We start from the raw sequence: 17,125 nt of genomic DNA on the forward strand, positions 1-17,125 counted from the left end.
CAGAAGGCGCTATTTCACGGTCAGGGCGGCTAGGGTCTGGAACCAACTTCCAAGAGAAGTGGTGCAGGCTCCTACCCTGGGGGTTTTTAAGAAGAGGTTAGATGAACACTTTGCTGGGGTCGTTTGACCCCAGTGCTCTTCCTGCCATGGCAGGGGGTCGGACTAGATGATCTGCTCAGGTCCCTTCTGACCCTAGAAACTATGAAACTATGAAACCATGACTAATGAATCCTCCTGTCTCTCCTAATAAAGCTTTTTAATAGAATGACAGAGATGGGGAAACTGAGCAAAGGAGCGCAAGTGTTTTGCTCAGAGCCATGAGAAAGTTAGGGGCAGGTTGGTTTTGATCTTGGGACATCCTGGGCCCCAGTCTGGTCACAAACAGGCTGTCACCAGAGCTGTAGAGGTCTACCTGTGATAGCAGTACGCTGAGCTGTTACTATAACTCATAAATGCAAACAAGGTTGTAGCCACACGAGATCTGGAAGTAATGATTACTGTTGAGTTATTCTGTATGGCATTTATCTAGTCACTGGGGCACCTAGGCATCAGTACATCCTACGGTGCTTATTTGCAAATTGGGGTAGCACAGACGAGAGGAATTAGTCGTTTGAGCATGATCTGTCATCAGGCATGGTTATATTGACATGACTGGTGATACTTAATGCCAGCCATGCTGCCATGGAAACAGCAACACGCTTTTGGAGATGACGGTTGATCTAATGCTTCACCAATGCGATGCTGTAGCCCAGAGGTTCCCAACCACCAGGCTGTGGTCCAGTACCGGGCCGCAAAGGGTTGGCTGCCAGGTTGTGGCACAAGCCCCCCGCTCAGACCCCCATCTGTCCGCCCGGGTGAGCGGCTTCCACTGCCAGCAGTCGTATGCAGGGTTAAGCTGGGCGGCGGGGCAGCCCCGGGAAGGAGGCAGCCAGCTCCATGTGCCCTGCCCCATTCCTGTGCCGGTCCACAGTATAAAAAAGGTTGGGAACCACTGCCATAGCTGGCAGAGCTAATCAAACCTGGCATGCATCTGCTGAGGCATCTCGAGCAAGGCTAAGGATGTCATGCTCCCTCTCTGCTCGGCCTTGGTGAGACCGCAGCCGGAGCGCTGCATCCTGTTCTGGGTGCCACACTTCAGGAAGGATGTGGAGAAGCTCGAGGGAGTCCAGAGAAGGGCCACGCGCATGATCAGAGGCCTAGAGACCAGGTCATACAGGGAGAGGATGAAAGACTTGGGACTGTTCAGTCTGGAGAAGAGAAGACCCAGAGGGGACTTGGTGGCAGTCTATATATATATCAAGGACGCACATCAGGGCCTGGGGGAGCATCTGCTCACCAAGGCCCCTTGGGGAGGACAAGAAATAATGGGCACAAACTGATTGAGGATCGCTTCAGGCTAGACATAAGGAAAATCTTCTTTACAAGTCTAGTGCTGAGGGTTTGGAACAGGCTCCCCCCCAGAAGTGGTGCAGTCATTCACCCTGGCGATCTTCAAAAAATGTTTTGACACCCACCTTGCTGGGTCATCTGATCCCAGCGGTCTTTCCTGCCCAAGTGTAGGGGGGCTGATCCCTTCCAGCGCCTGACATCTGTGAAACTCTGAAACTCAGAATTCGAGCTGGCCCAGGGGAAGGGATGGAGGTCCAAGGGGAAGCACAGTGGATGCGGGAGCTTAGGCTGACTAACGTTGCAACCCTGGTGTTCACCGTGGAGTCTGGGGTTCCCTTCCTCCAAGTCTCTGATACATCCACCCTGGGTTTTCCTTCATCCTCTCCGCAGGAGCCTTCTGTTGGCCTCACCTCCCTCCTCTGCAGTTTCTATACATCCTTACACGGCAGCATCAGATGGCACACAGTCAACAGTGGCTGCGACACCGAAACTGGGCAGCTGTAGCCACTGAGTCCTCTGACATATTCAGAAGGATAATAGCAATCTGATACCTACTGGAAGTCACTGAGATGACAATATCCATGATTATTTATGAGGGTGGAAGCCAGAGAAGTGTATGAAGGACAAAGTGCAGAAGGGCTTATTCACTGGTTTGTAGCCAGTGAAAGACATTAGGAGTTTTGGAAGGGGCGCAGGGAACCATACAGATGGCAAATGCTTGGTTACAACATTTTAGAAGCTGTTTTGCTTGACCCTACTCTTGAGGAATCGATATTTGCCCTTTTACAAACCTTAGGAGTCTGGTCTCCAGCCCCAGCGACAGAGCGGAAATCCTCCCATGAACTGTGCTGAGCTTTGGATCAGGCTCTCAGGGATCCTTTGGGGGAGTGTTGCCACCTGGAAAGGGTTTTTCTAAAGGCTTTTGAAAGTACGAAGCTGTTTCCCAGTAGACAACATAAGTTATACAACAAGTAAATCATTTTAGCAGCTGCTCTTGTGGTTTGAAAGCTCTTCTTTTTTTATGAAGATGTGATGTGATTCTGAGTTGTAAATGCCTCTCTTTTGTCTTTTTCCTCCTCTTCTTCCCAGATTGCTCAGAACAGGCCTATTTTCTTCCTGAAATGTATCAATACAGCTTTAAAAATAAAGTGTCAAACCTAAAAATGTGCTTTCAGTGAAGTAAGGGCTGGATCTGTGGTTAAAATGCAAAACGTACAACTTTTACCATTAATACATCTAATAGAATGGAATACAGCTACTCCTCGCTTAACGCCGTCGTTACGTTCTTGAAAAACGCAACTTTAGGCAAAACGATGTGAAGTGAATCCAGTTACGTCACAGTAGTTACCTACTAGCAGGTGGCGGCCAAACAACGTTATAACCAAACATGGCACGACTTTAAACGAGTACGTTCTCTAATAGATCTGCAGCATAATAACAAAACAATGTTAACCGGGACAGCGTTAAGTGAGGAGTGCCTGTATTGAACATACTGTATTTTCTCACCTAAACCAGGCCCTGGAGTAAGATACACATCTCGTTTTTGAAAGGTAGAATGAAGAAAAAAAGATCATTCCTTGTAGATTATCATAACTAAGCCAGAGCAGCAGGGGCGCGGCGCCTCCTCATTGCTCTACTTCCTGTGGATCTCATGCAGACTTGACTTTCATTTTTGCCAGGCTGGAGCTTAAGCAACAGAAACAACTGTTGCTGTATTTACTCATGTATAATGTGCACTCCAATTTCCAGTAGCCATTCTTGGAGGGGAAAAGTTGTGTGCTGTATATGAGAAAATATGATAATCTTCATTGGGAGATACCTGTTCGGCTGTTTTTACAAAATAGTGTAATATTTGAATGTCAAAATAATTGAACATAAGGGAGGCATTCACTGACGCAGGACTTCGATTGGAAAGAACCACCAGAGACCAAACTGTACCAAATGACCTTGTGGTTTTGGTGAGAAATATCGTGTATTTTATTTATCTTTGACTCTGACTCCTATGTACTCATACTTATGATGAGAGTAGTTTGAATGCAATTAGGCACACAGAGAGAGAGCATGGGAAACAGTGGGTGTCTGGGAGTCGTGTAGAGTAGCTATCAGGAGAAAGTGGAGCCTGGACTGCAATCCAAACCAGACCCATTGGCTATATGGTAGAAGGAGACCCGAGTATGTTGCTCTTGTACCACGCCAGCACCTTTTCAAAAAGCAGGCACGACTGTGTGTACTTGTGGTGAAGTTAAGAGCAAAAATCTCATTGATTTCAACAGATCCAGCATTTTATCCTTGATATTTTACTGCAGCAAACGATTAGTTCAAGCGAGGGGTTGTAGGACTTAGCAGGATTTTGTCATTTGCGCAGTTTTCTCCGTGCCTTTCTTCGTTACTCGTCATCTCTGTAATCTTGTCAGCTTCTAATAACGAGACGCTTCATCTGGCAGCACAGTAGGACTTGGTGCAGCACAGTAGGACTTAAAGCATGGCCCATCTTTTATTTGCATGAGCTCCCTGTTCCATTATTTATAAACCTTCGTTCCATACTTGTATTCCTGGTACCTCCTTAACAGGGGTGCGGTGTTCACGTTTCCCCCCGGAGGATACTGAAGCTGACTTTGCTGTATTGCCTGCGAGTGACCTTCTTCCACAATGAAAAATCAGCAGAGTGCTTATCCCTTCTGTTATCTTGCATCCCTTCGTTTCCTTCCCATCCAGCGCAGTGTTGAACCCTTGTGGTTGACAATACGTGCATTCAGGGCATGTGACCTTTGGTTTGTCTTTCTTTATCAGTGCTGCTCTGCGTAAGACTTGTTGTCAGAAGTGTATTATAGGTGCTATTTTTTCGGTGTCCAAGTATTGTTCATGTCATTCTTTGTTACAAGCAGTAATAGTTCATGTTGGCCAATATCCACATCCAAAATATTTGTATCTTGGCTGATGCTTCGAGATATCACAAAGCCTCAATTTTCTTTCTTTGGTTGTATGAGGCCAAATGGGCCAGAAAAAGACACCATTTTAGTAGGATACTTCTTTGGCCTCATATATGTGGTGAAAGTCTGCATGTGAACTAGATATTTTCTCCCAGTTAAGAAGCTTAGTTGCTACGGGGTAGTTAAAAAAAACCAAACAAAACAAACAAAAAAAACCAACCCAAAACCAAACTTTGCTCTGACAATAAAGTTTATTTTTCTTGGGCTTGCCTTGTTTCACATGGATTGACTTGTATTGAATGCTGTTATGAAGTCAGAGTCAAATATAATTCTTCTCTGTTTTCCAGCTTCCCTTCCTCACCAATCCATCACTTCTTATTAGGTCTTTGAACAGAAATAAGAAGAAACAAAACACATTAGCAAATTATAGCAGCCTTTCCCTTGCAACTGTTTAGTTAAGGATTAGTCAGTGCTTCCATTAAAAACAGACTTTTCAGGATATTGTGCAACTCGGCTGTAAAAAAATTTCTTTGGATTGAGACTCAGGATCCAACATCTCAACTAATTGCACACACCAGCCAGTTCTTTTTTTTCCATTCCAAGAAGACACCTTGTGAAGCGTCAGTAGAGAACAGAACAGTAAATACCTTATCCTCAGAGAACGGTTCTAGGTTTTTGGTAAATACACGTTGTAGCTTTCAAGAAAGCCTTGAAGAATTATATAAAATAAAAATCTACATTGCTAAATAGCATTCAACAGATTAAGCTAAACTTTTCTTCATAATATCATGAGTTGTTCTTACCTTTGGATTCTCTCTGGTTACCCAGAGAGGTGGTGCAGTCTCCATCCTTGGAGGTTTTCAAGGCTCGGGTAGACAAAGCCTTGGCTGGGATGATGGAGTTGGGGCTGGTCCTGCTTGGAGCAGAGGTTTGCACTAGATGTGACCTCTGAGGCCCCTTCCTACCCTCCTTGTCTATGAGTCTAGTTCCACAGCTCCAGGTCTATCAGGAAGGCAGTGATACTTGCCATTTCAGAATGAGCTCCATGACCCTCTGCCCCCTAATTTGGTTGGTCTTTGTCTGATGCATGAATTCTCCTCTCACATACTGGACAATACTAAGACCCCTCTTCTGTACCAAATCTTACCGTAAGGCATATGATCATGCCCTGCATACATACAGAGGGATGAGAGTCAAGCCCTGCCTCAGTAACTGTCAGGCTGTAGCCTTGAACCCGGGGCTTCAGCCTACCTGGCACAGCCACTCCTCTCCTCTCCTCTTGGTTTGCCGCTTCCTCGGAGCATTGGGGTGGACACGGATGACCAGACCCCTCCAGCTGGGCCTAGCCACACACCCAGTCCCTGCCACTTGAGGGGCCAGTCAAGGTCACCCCTCCCAGGAGAAACCCCTGACCCAGAAGAGGAAGTTTCTGGGCAACACGGTCCAGCCTTGTACCTTAGCCCGTGCTGCTACTGACTGATGGATGCCTTGGGTGCCTGACCTGGCTACCTCCTGACCTCGCGCTCTGCCTACCCCTCCGCATACCCAGCCTGGCTCTGGCCTGACCTCCCAGATACCTGACCCGGCTTGCCCTCCCACCCCGCATGCTGCCTGACCCTCTGGATCCCCAACAGATCTTCTGGATTCTGACTGCCTGGCTTCTTCCAACCCTGAGGTGACCCCAGACCTGGCCGCCCGTGGCCGAGCATGACAGCAACTTACTTCAATGTGAAAGATAGGTCCCACCTCCCTTGACACCTCATCACAGTGCAAAGCAGAGAAAAATGCATGAAACTTGGTCTAAATATTTTCTTTCGAATAATGTGAGACAAGAATGGAACAGACTCATAATCAGTGAAAGATGTTAACTCAAACGATCCCTCTTCTGAGACTTGCAGTTATCATGATTTCATACCACTAGTTCTCCATGTCTATTTTAAGATGGGGCCAATCTAAACACCAGTGGTATGACAAGGAAATGTCCTGGCTTTGCAACAGCTAAAGGAACTGATGGCCAAAAAAGGCCTCTGATGTTGTTTTGGAGACTAATCAGACCGAAGAGACAGAGGTTGTCCCCACGTGTGCTTTCCAGAGCTCTGATAACAGCTCTCTGCACTTTTCTAATCTCCACTGAAGGGACTCCCGTGCAGCCTGCTCTTTCCTTTGCTGAAGAAACCGTGAAGGAAACAAGAATCCCTTATAGACAGAAACAAAATAACTAAAAGGTGTTTGACTTCGGTGCTGTATTGCAAGCGACATCCTGATAACTGCACTGGTTCCTTATACCCAGTCTGTATCTTGGGCATGAATTCTTAGATTAAAGAGTCTTCGGGTAGATGTGATATCTTTTATTAGACCAACTAAATACTTGGAAAAAATGTTCTTTGCAAGCTTTCAGGCACAAACACCCTGCTTTAGACATACAGAGAGTCTCTGCATGCCTGAAGCAGGGTGTTTGTGCCCAAAAGCTTGCAACGAACAATTTTTCCAACTATTTAGTTGGTCTAATAAAAGATATCACATCTACCCAAAGAGCCTTGTCTAACTATGTCCTTGACCAACACGGCTACAACCAACAACTCTAGACTGAAGAGTGAGAGAGGACACTCTCATCCAATATATTTAGCTAGGCTTCAAGATCCAACAAAATTAGTGAAAACTCAGGCATAGTTTTCAGGGGTCTTTTACATATTAGTTTTACTTCAAAAGGATCATTTCAAAGAATCTCACAGAAGAGAGAGGTTTTGCCATTCCCGGCCTCTTGTTGGATTTCCTTAGGCAAGTGGAGAAACACAAGTGATTAGATGCATTTTGTTCGATGGGATCACGCCTGTTGGTTGTCTCCAGGAACAGCTAAAACCTTCTCCTGACTTGCCCCTTCTCAGCAGACGAAATGTTGCTATGGAAAAAAGCCCGTTTTTGAAATGGAAATATTTCTTTTGTGTTAAATGTGAAGGCAAGGCCTCGTAGAGTCCTGCCCTGTTGCGAGATCTCGGCTTTGCCAGCACCGGCACTCCAGCAAGGGCGCCAGGCCCATAGGAGTGATGGGATCTGGGCCTGTACGGGTTATCTTGTGCTTCCTCTAGATGCAGTGTGGCCCCTGGCTTCCATGGAAGTGCTCCAGGATGTAAAACTATGCATGTGCACAAGTCTTTGGAGGAAAGGAGCCTTAATGTAGATTTGAGCCTTTCCCATGAACTGGTTTGTAAGGCTAAGGGTTAAGAATGCAAAGCTCAAATCTTCTTAATGCCAAGGTTTGTGACAGTAGAAATATCCCGGCTGATGGCTTATTTCCTTGCATCTGCTTCAGTTAGCCCCACCTTTAGCTTTAGGCTTCGCCCACTGCTTGGAACGTCTGTAAATACATCAGCAGTTTTTGTTCGGTTCCTTTCTTTCCCCAAATCGATCATTTTTGTTGAGAACGTTTCTATTGGCTGGAAAAGCTGACTTTGCTCAGAAGAAGGGAAGAGATCTCGTGCAAGGCAAGGGCACACTACACCCGCCAGCGAGAAATACGCCATCTGGCACTCTTCCTTTTTCCTGTGACGGAGGTAAGAGCCCTGGTATCACTTGGTGCCTGTTGGCTTAATGTCACTCTTGGATCTCAACAGGAGCCAAAATGCAGGGCGCACATTTGACCGGCCTGGTGTTGTCCCTGGTACCAAGCAGCCGATCTCTCCGCTGCTCCTCGTTCTCCGGGTTTTTTTTTAATGGACCAAAACAAAAAAGGATTCAGTCAAGGCTCGTATGCACTTAAAACAGTCCAGATAACTTCCCATTGAGAAAGCTGACCTCGGCTTCTGATAGACAAGAGACAGATGGAGAAGTGTGTGCTATGTTCGAAGCTGTGAGAATGCTTGACTCTTTAGTCAGAAAAAACGCTGTTCTTGGCTTGCAGAGCCCATTGGGCTGTTACAGCTTTCACGTGCTCCCTTGCAACACATTTCTGCTCAAACAGATGGGACAGACGGGTCCAGCCCAGCCATACTGGGAAACCTAAATGAATAACTAAATCTCTCCCTGGAAGGATCTCAGCCCAGCATGGGTGGGTTGCAGATCCAGCCCGTACCATGCATATAGACTGTGGGTCCACCTTGCAAAGGTTTTTTGGCTGAGTAACAAGGGTTGCCCGTCTAGGATTTGGTAATTCCCGGCACTTGGATCACATACAGATTTACCAGCCTTTTCTTGAAAGAGATTTTGGAAATGTGAGGATCCCCGAGAGAGACACTCCTCCTTGGCATCTCCGCTTTGCTTCAGAGAACAGCGGAAAACAGCAGTGGAACCTTTTACTGTAAGAGCCTGGAGCCTCCGCGCCTGGAAATTGCACTTGTTTTTGGCTGTCACTTCTGCCTGAAAAATGGGCAAGATGACAAGCAGTCTTCTCCTTCCACAAAGAAACCAGTTTACATTTCCCCGGCTTTTATTTTCTCTTCTTGCCAAAAAAAATCTCAGCATTAATATCAGCTTCGTAATTAAAATGAAACTCTCTGCTCCTGCTTAGAACAATGGCTGTGCTGGGCCGTCCTCCAGCTGGTTAAGTCCTTAGCAGTGTTAGCACCGGGAAGGAAACCGGCCTGTTTCTGTTATGACCCTGAAGAGCCGACCACTTCCATTTGAGGTCCTTGCACCCTTCCCCTACGAAGGACTAATACAGAGCAGGCTGCTGTTTCGGAGCACCTCCGTGCAAACACCTCTCTTCCTATATCCAGCAAGACTTGGCAGATCAGGGGATGACTCACTTTGCACAAACACATGTTTCTTGATGGCTAAACTCCATCTTCCCTGTTTATAGTGTGGAGACTGGCAATCCACGTACGACCCGCAGCGCCGGTGCAGATCAACACAGCACCTTTCCCCCGAGTCACAGGGTCCACACTGTGCACCAGGGTTAGTCTCCCATGTTATGAACCTGCCAGCACACCAGCGGGGTGGTTTGAAGAGTAGTCCAGTCCCAAACACACTGCTTGATGAAAAATGGGGAACAGCATTGCTATGCTTGCTCTCTCTTCTGCCCCTTCTAAGTGAAACAAGGCCTCACTTCATTGCAGGCTATTATCATGCAGTCTGTCTTATGCAGATTGTGCTCCACAGAAGTGATGTGCCCCCCACCTGGCTCTGCTTTCACACGGGCACCAACCCCGCTCCCAGCACTGATCAACCGACGGCAGGCCTCTGGGACGGCGGACGCGTGGGAGTCGGAAGGGCACGGCAAGGACACAATGTCAGTATTTTGCAGTTCTCACATTGCTGAATTAGATCTTGTCCCATCAAGCCATATGGACACTGCAATGCCACTGCTCTGGAGCAAATTTGCCATAAATGGCTTTTTAAGTGGTAATTCACCTGGTCCATGATGCTTTTCAGCAGCTAGCTGTATCCAGCACTCTGCATCCCCAGCTGCTTTCAGCAAGCGTGAGAGGGGCTTAGGGGTGGAAGCAGGGATGCGGGGGTCACAAGTGAACCAGGATCCTGCAGCCCTTAGCAGGGGAGCAATAAATGTTCGGTGACATGCTTTACTCCCCATCTGCACCAAGGCACTGCATTCATTTCCATGGAAGGGCATATGGGCTAGACCAGAGGTGGGCAATTATTTTGGGCGGAGGGCCACTTACTGAGTTTTGGCAAGCCCTCGAGGGCTGCATGACAGGCAGCCAGGGCAGATAAATATGAATTTTCTAACTTTTCTAGGGGCCCACGGGCCAGATAGAATGGCCTGGCGGGCCGCATCTGGCCCCTGGGCTGCATTTTGTTGCCCCTGGGCTAGACGCCCGAGTCTTGGACTGGGAGTTGTAGGACTAAGACATTGCTCCCTTCTGTGCACAGCATCGGCACAGCTGGTTTTAAGTGATGCTTAGGGAACTAGAGTAACGGCTTTTTAAGGCACTTGAGGAATGAGGTATTATCCAGCACTGGAATCTGGCTCTTGTCTTATTGACACTCAAGCTCCTGCACGAGGAAGGTTATCCCCTAGCTATGTGTTGACCGAACGTACTGTATAGCTGTAATGGAGTGACGGTCTCTCTAATTTTGCTTCCACTTTTGTAAGTTGTCATATAACTAAATCACACAAAATAAAATATATGTATACTAAATAGCTCAGCAGAACAGCAAGCTATATCTTGTCACAGTTTTACTAATTATTTCCTCTTTAAATGGACTTTATTAATGATTATCCATCCCTCTTCAATTTGACTTCCAGATCAGTAGCCACTCTCTGCACCAAGAGGCTTTTGTGTTACAAATCTTCTCGTTTTGTTTTTGCTGGCAGCATGCGTTTAGCCATATGCTGTGCTCCAACCCCCTGCCAGCTTCTCGGATGCTGAGGCTTGTTAAGCTGTGCAAAATTTTGTTGTTGACTTGGATGTTAAGAAAAGTGAATGACTGCACTTGTTGTTATAGCCATCTGTGTGTGTGCGAGCCAGGCCTCTTACCCCGACAGCAGCCATTAACACCAACAAACAGCAATGTCAGCATAGTGTAAAGTAATTAATTGTGCTAAGAATACTTTCAGGCCCTTGCATTTCACCCACGTGACTGTTACATAAGCCAAAATCATTTGTGGGGCCAAATTCTGGAATTTTTGAGGCAAAAAACACCTGTTAACTTAAGTAGGAAAGTTTCTTGATTAAGGGCCAGAGGAACTGGCTCTTCGGGATCAGCTTGTTGTAATGTGCTCTCAGGAGGGAGGCGGCAGAGAGGCTTTAGGGGTTGAAACTAAAGAGACCATTGAAAAGCAAGTGTGGATGTTTCATGAAAGTTTAGCAAAGGCCTGGCTTTAAAACCACCTCACTTCCATGTTTGAAATCAGATTGGAGAGGGGGCAAAAAATTGGTAGCTTCTCAACGGCAGGACTCGTCAGGATTGACCAACCCCTTTCTTCAGGAGAGTATCTCCTGCTGCAGTGCGCTCGTCATGGGGACGTGTCCCTGATGTTCAGGGTTTCCTGGGGAAATGTGGACAGGGCTGGGAGTTGGGGGGGATCCCAATGCCCAGTCCTGGCTCTGCTGCTGACTTAGTGTGTCTCACTTTCTCCATCTCTAGATTTGGCAGAGTGGCATCTCACCACCCACCTCATAGGGAAGCTGCGAAGATTCATTAGTTAACACTCGTCGACCATGTCGAATGGGAGACGGCATTAATTATACTGCCGTTCTTCTGGCAGTAATCATGCATGTCATGTAGCCTTTAGTGTGCAGCATTCAAGATGCTCGCGTTGGCCCCATGGCAGAAAGAGCCTTCTTCACTGCCAGATAAATGGAGTGAGTGCGGTGAGGCCTCTCCCACTTGTCCCAAAGGAGAACCCGTGTTAGATGTTAGCATCCCCAAGATGCAGACGTACAGCTCCAGAGGAGGTTTTGCCCTCCAGGCAGCACAAGGCTCAGGGGCTGGCCAGAAAACACTTCTGGACACGATGACTTCTGTGCTTCAAGTCAGCACAGGTGGCTGGGACCACAGGCACAAAGCACGAGCGAGGTCCTGTTGTTCTAGGAAGATGAAGACGTTTGTACGCTGCCTGCAGTTGGCAGTGGGCCACAGCTTCAGGGCCATCACAATAGCCTGGCTGTGGGGTCAGTGTCTCCCACAACACCAACCCTTTGCCATTTTCTCTTCCAGCATTGCTTTAAAGGCCACTGCATCTGGTTAACTCCAGATATCCTGAAGCAGGATGGGAACTGGGGAGCCTGGAGTAAGTTTGGCTCCTGTTCCCGGACTTGCGGCACAGGGGTGAAGTACAGGACCCGGCAGTGTGACAATCCGCAGTGAGTTCAGCGTACATGGATGCTTGTGCAGGGGATGCTGGTGGGGAAGTTGTGCTAAATTACTATTAAAATAATGCACCGGGCAGCATGGCGTGGAGCTGGTTGGGAAGCGAGTCCGACCTCGGGACTCTTCCCACTGTCGTCTTACTGAACACATTCTGGAGGAGCTGGGCAGAAACAAATCCCTTTGAAAAAGGGATCCCGTGCATTTCCATTTCCCGCAGTGCCACTGTGCGTAGCAGAGACCAAGGGGAGACATTTCCTCGTTGTCTTCCGGACTGCTCAGTTTGACAGGAAGTCAGTGGTAGTGATGCCACCAGAGCAGCATCTGCTCCTCATAAATCTCACAGAGCAAGCAAGAGAAATGCAATTAAGGACTGAACTAGGCCTTGAGAGAGTGAATAAAAGCAACCCCCCTGCATGGAGCTGCTAATGTCTCTTTCCGTGTCCACAGCCCAGCGAACGGAGGCCGCACGTGCGTGGGACCGAGCTACGAGTTCCAGCTCTGCAGCACCCAAGACTGTCCCAAGGACTTTGAAGATTTCAGGGAGGAGCAGTGCAAGCAGTGGGATCCCTACTTCGAATATCAGAACAGGAAACACCACTGGCTCCCGTATGAGCATGCTGACGGTTAGCAAGTGCCTTCCTTGCTTTAATGGCACCTTAGCGAAGCTACGGCCAGCCGGGATACTGTAGCTGTCAGCAAGGCGGATGCACAGACGGGCAGAGGGTGTGCATTGTTGGGCTCATCCTTTAGAGGCTGGCTTTAGCAGACCTGCCTGAGGAGAGGGTCTCCCTTGCTTCTCCCGTGGCTAGGCACAACGATTATATTCGGCTAACAACAAAAGGCTTAGCAATACTGCTGCAGTAACCACCTTGCCTGGCATCCTGCACCCCCCAGACCTTGTTGGTCTAGATTGTCCCTTGGCTTGTTTCTCCACACAACCCTTGGACTCCTGCATTGGCTACTCACTTGCCCTTCCACTCGGTGAACAGGGAATGGATAGGCTAGAGCTGAGAGTTGGAGGAGTGTTGGTTTCTAACCTCCCCATCCTCCCCAACCGGCGTGGAGAGGACAGTGGTGTACAGCTGGTATGGGACAGCAGCAAACTACAATTCCCCTGGAGTGATAGGAAGCTGGGAGGGAGCTGTCTCTCTGCAACACTGTGCCCCACGCAGGGCTTGTGGCCAGGGCACAGTGTGCACTGTTAGCAAGAAAGACTCGTTAGTCTTTAAGCTTATGGAAAGTAAGTCTTCAGCTCTAGTCACATGGCAAAAATGGGCATCCTTTTTTATTGCACTGTTCACTGCCCAGGAAGCCACCTAGGATCTAATTAAGGGAACAGGGAAACAAATAGCCATGGGTGAGAAGTGAATAGAGTGAAGCCAGGTTGAGAACCGAAGTTTCTCCAGCCATGAGCTCGGTATTCCAGCAGCATGTTCTTGGCTGGGGCCAGACCTGTCTAGGAGGAAGAGATGCAATCAACTGGCTGCTTGCCCACACGCTGGTGATAAAATATCACTTTGCTCTTGGCCTTCCTTTGATGATGGCTCAAGCCACTGAAAATACAATCATTACAATTGTGGAAAAGCAGCTCCTCATGTAGGAGGAGGTAGCCTGGTGCAGGGTTCTTTTAGCCTCTTTGAAAGCCAGTTTTACCAGCTGTGTTGGACAGCTGCTGTTCAGGCTGCTTTTCCCATTCTTCGTACAGTGCGACATAAACTCACCCCAACACCCCCTTCGCCCCGGCCTCCCACGGGAGAGGCGGGGCTCCACTGCCAAATATAGGGACCAGATTGCATGATACAGGACGCACCCTTTGTGAAGCAGCAATCCTTTTCTTCTGCATCATCCAGCAGTTTCCAGCAGACCTTGTAGCCCTTCAGAAATGAGAACAATTGATCTTTTATTGAGCCCTGCCAGAGCACTGGGCAAGGTTCAGACCAATGGCCAATACCATCGTCATACAAAGTGCTGTTCAAAAACTGAGCAGAAGAACTGCTCCGGCTTCACGTGCACAATAACAGGGCATTTTCTCCTCTAGCTAAAGAAAGGTGCCACCTGTACTGCGAGTCCAAGGAAACTGGGGATGTTGTGTACATGAAAAGAATGGCGCACGATGGGACTCGCTGCTCGTATAAAGACTCCTACAGCATCTGCGTGCGGGGGGATTGTTTGGTAAGCACAGCAATGTCGATCCTTCGTTCTTACCATTTTTCAAGCCTGACTTGTGCAAAAACAGTTAAAAGCAGAAGGTTGAATGTTCTTCTCCAAGAACGAATATTTAAGGCAGTGCAATAATGTTTTGGGCAATAATGAGATTTCATTAGAATTATTGTCACAATATTATGTGTGATATTCACAGTTGCCATCACATTGCATGTGACTCAGTTCCAACAGCAGCTACCTACACAAGTAATATATGCAGCGTTTTTAAGATGAACTATTACAATTAGTTTTTAGAGAAAGCTTTTCCTTCAGAGGGTTTGCCAGGGGTGGAGTGTATATTAAGATACGAATATACAGCTCCTTTTGAGGAAAGTGATGCTAAAAATCTAGCTGCTGTACATTTTCTGTATATTTGATTGGGCAATTAGAAAAAAAAAATTCCAGAAAATTACAGTAAATCCCCATCTTTGCGACAGACTTCAGCAAGGTACTTGTGCAGCTACTGCATTTAAGGAAGTGCTTTCTCAAGGTGCAACATAAGCATCTGCCTTAGAAATGGTGCTTTTTTAAAAGCGAAGTTTTCCTGAATCAGAACTTAAGGAATCACAGTATCAAAATTTGCCAAAGCTACAGTGACTGTAACAAGGAGAAACGTGAGTATTAAAAACATGTCAATTCTAAAGTGAGCTTCTGGGGAAGCCCTATTATTTTTAAGCGAATGCAGCAAACCCTCTGTGACGTCTGAATCGAAGGAGCATTTGAGTTAGTTTGGGATAAACAAGTAAAATGGTTTTTCCTCTTTGCTTGCAGAAAGTCGGCTGCGACAGGGTAATAGGCTCCTCTAAGCAGGAAGATAAGTGTGGTGTTTGTGGAGGAGATAATTCCCACTGCAAGGTGGTGAAAGGAACATTTTCCAGGGCACCAAAGAAGCCAGGTTAGTTGGCTGCCGGTGTACAACGCGGAGGGATTTCAGGGGCTTCTCGTCTTCGTTCTCACCAACAGTCTGTGAGCACCGCCGCTGATAGTTGCAGGCTCTGCTCACTCCAGTGGATGCTCCCCAGGCTTTACCTGGTGGTTGGAAGTGTGCAGATAAGGTCGGTGTCAGGCAGTTGTTCCTCTAAGCCCAAATTGGGGTCCGTGCCCATCTCAGCTGGCACGAAGAGTGGCATTGTCCGCTGTAAGAGTACCATGGACTGACTTGTGTTAGAGGTGTCTCCGCAGATGCATGTGGCTCCTCTGTCTGATCTGGCCAAGTGGAAGACTGCGATGATATTTTATCTCCAGTCGTTGCCAGGGCAGATGTTCTCTCCTCTGCACTGCATGTGGCACTTGGGGATCTAAAGTGGCATTAGTGCACTGGACTTGTCTCTCCTCTTCCAACAAGGGCCTATTAAGCACCCTGGCTTAGGCCCAGCTGGTATTAAAGCTCCTGTCTTTGGTCAAATAAACCTATTTGCTGAGAAGAAAAGGGAGAGGACTGTCATACTAACCAGTCATTCTCTTTAAATACTACAATAAAGGGCACCTCAAGATGTTTGAAATTCCTGCTGGTGCGAGGCATTTACTTGTACAAGAAACAGATGTCACTGTTCATAACCTGGGTGAGTCTGGAATAAGAACGATGCTGTCAGCAGTAATACTGTTTTCTGTAGAGGCGCATTTTGATTTTGCTTCCCCCCCCCACCCCTAAACTCATCGTGTGTGTGCACCTGTCTGCATTTAGGATCCCCCTTCCAGGGTACACATTAGGTATGCTTGTTTGAAAATTTGATCCTAACTTCCCCATGCGTTGCTCCTCTGTGCCACAGCAGGAGGGTTGCTTGATCGGGGGTTGGGGAGGCACAGGATGGGATGGGAGGGGGGTCATCTGTGTCTGATTTGGGGGTGTGAATTTTATTATGGGGTATGATGGCATTTGCATTGTCTTCACATGCAGCGTTTGCGACATGCATCTCCTAGTCAGTTGTTTCCCTGCTGCATCCAAGGCTGGTAGCATCTGAGCTCTTTCAGATTCTGCCCCACTGTTAATAATATTGAGGCAAGGATGCCCAATCAATCACAAAGCTTAGACAGTAATTGAAAACCTCTCCTTACAATGCAACGGGATCAATGAGAAGCAATGTCTCATAGGCAGTTATTAAATGCAAGTGGATTCGCAGCAAATGGCCTGCTGATTCTGCCATGAATCATTTAAGCTTCTTTTTAGGAAACACTTCCTGAGCTGACACCGAGTTGGCATTCCCTGCCTGGACTAGGAATCAGACCAGGCTTGTTCTGTGGGCCACTGCGGCCCCCCTCTGCTTATTTCTGTCTCATAGGCTTATGCAAACACCTAGATGGGACCCAAGACAGAGCAAAGCATTGAGTGAGAAGCCAGGGAGCATGGGCTGGGATTCAGGGACTGCTAGTGCCTGGAGTGACTCAGATGTGTATAACAAAATCCTTTATCTCCTAATGTCACCACAGAATTTGGGTCAGGCAGGCACCAAGTGGCAGGGAAAGCGATCCTGTCGAACCATGGGAGGGCTAGAAGACAGCAACAGATAGCTGAGCATGTGGGGCAGTGATGGAGGAGTGCATGACTGCTTGGCTTGTACCTCGGTGTTACAGACCTGCACCCAGAAAAGCAGCCTGTGACTATTGGTGTCCAAGTGCAGCATGCTCAAGTCCCAGTTGCTGAGCTGGTGGAAAAGGGAGGGCACACAAGGCAGCATATACATACTGTGGAGTGGGCTCACCTCAGACCTGGCTGCTCAATCTCCAGCTGGGGAACCTGATGTCCGCACAAGGTGAACAACTGAACTTGCAGCTGAACTGAAGAAGGAGCAGGTTACAGTCAAGGCATCACATCCCTGAAAACCAACAGGAGTGAA

At 47.7% G+C, this 17,125-nt stretch overlaps 1 protein-coding gene across 1 annotated transcript in view; it reads left to right on the forward strand.

Moving 5' to 3' along the window:
* Positions 1-17,125, forward strand: part of ADAMTS2 (ADAM metallopeptidase with thrombospondin type 1 motif 2) — a 312,175-nt gene that overhangs the window by 277,725 nt on the left and 17,325 nt on the right. Inside the window, exons 10-14 of the mRNA XM_019506186.1 lie at positions 11,937-12,082; positions 12,537-12,712; positions 14,128-14,261; positions 15,063-15,186; positions 15,773-15,853. Coding sequence (XP_019361731.1) covers positions 11,937-12,082; positions 12,537-12,712; positions 14,128-14,261; positions 15,063-15,186; positions 15,773-15,853 — 661 coding nt within the window. The remainder of the gene's footprint in view (positions 1-11,936; positions 12,083-12,536; positions 12,713-14,127; positions 14,262-15,062; positions 15,187-15,772; positions 15,854-17,125) is intronic.

This window comes from Gavialis gangeticus, unplaced genomic scaffold (assembly GCF_001723915.1).
Source record: "Gavialis gangeticus isolate Ggan-Ray unplaced genomic scaffold, GavGan_comp1, whole genome shotgun sequence".
Classification (NCBI taxonomy): Eukaryota; Metazoa; Chordata; order Crocodylia; family Gavialidae; genus Gavialis; species Gavialis gangeticus.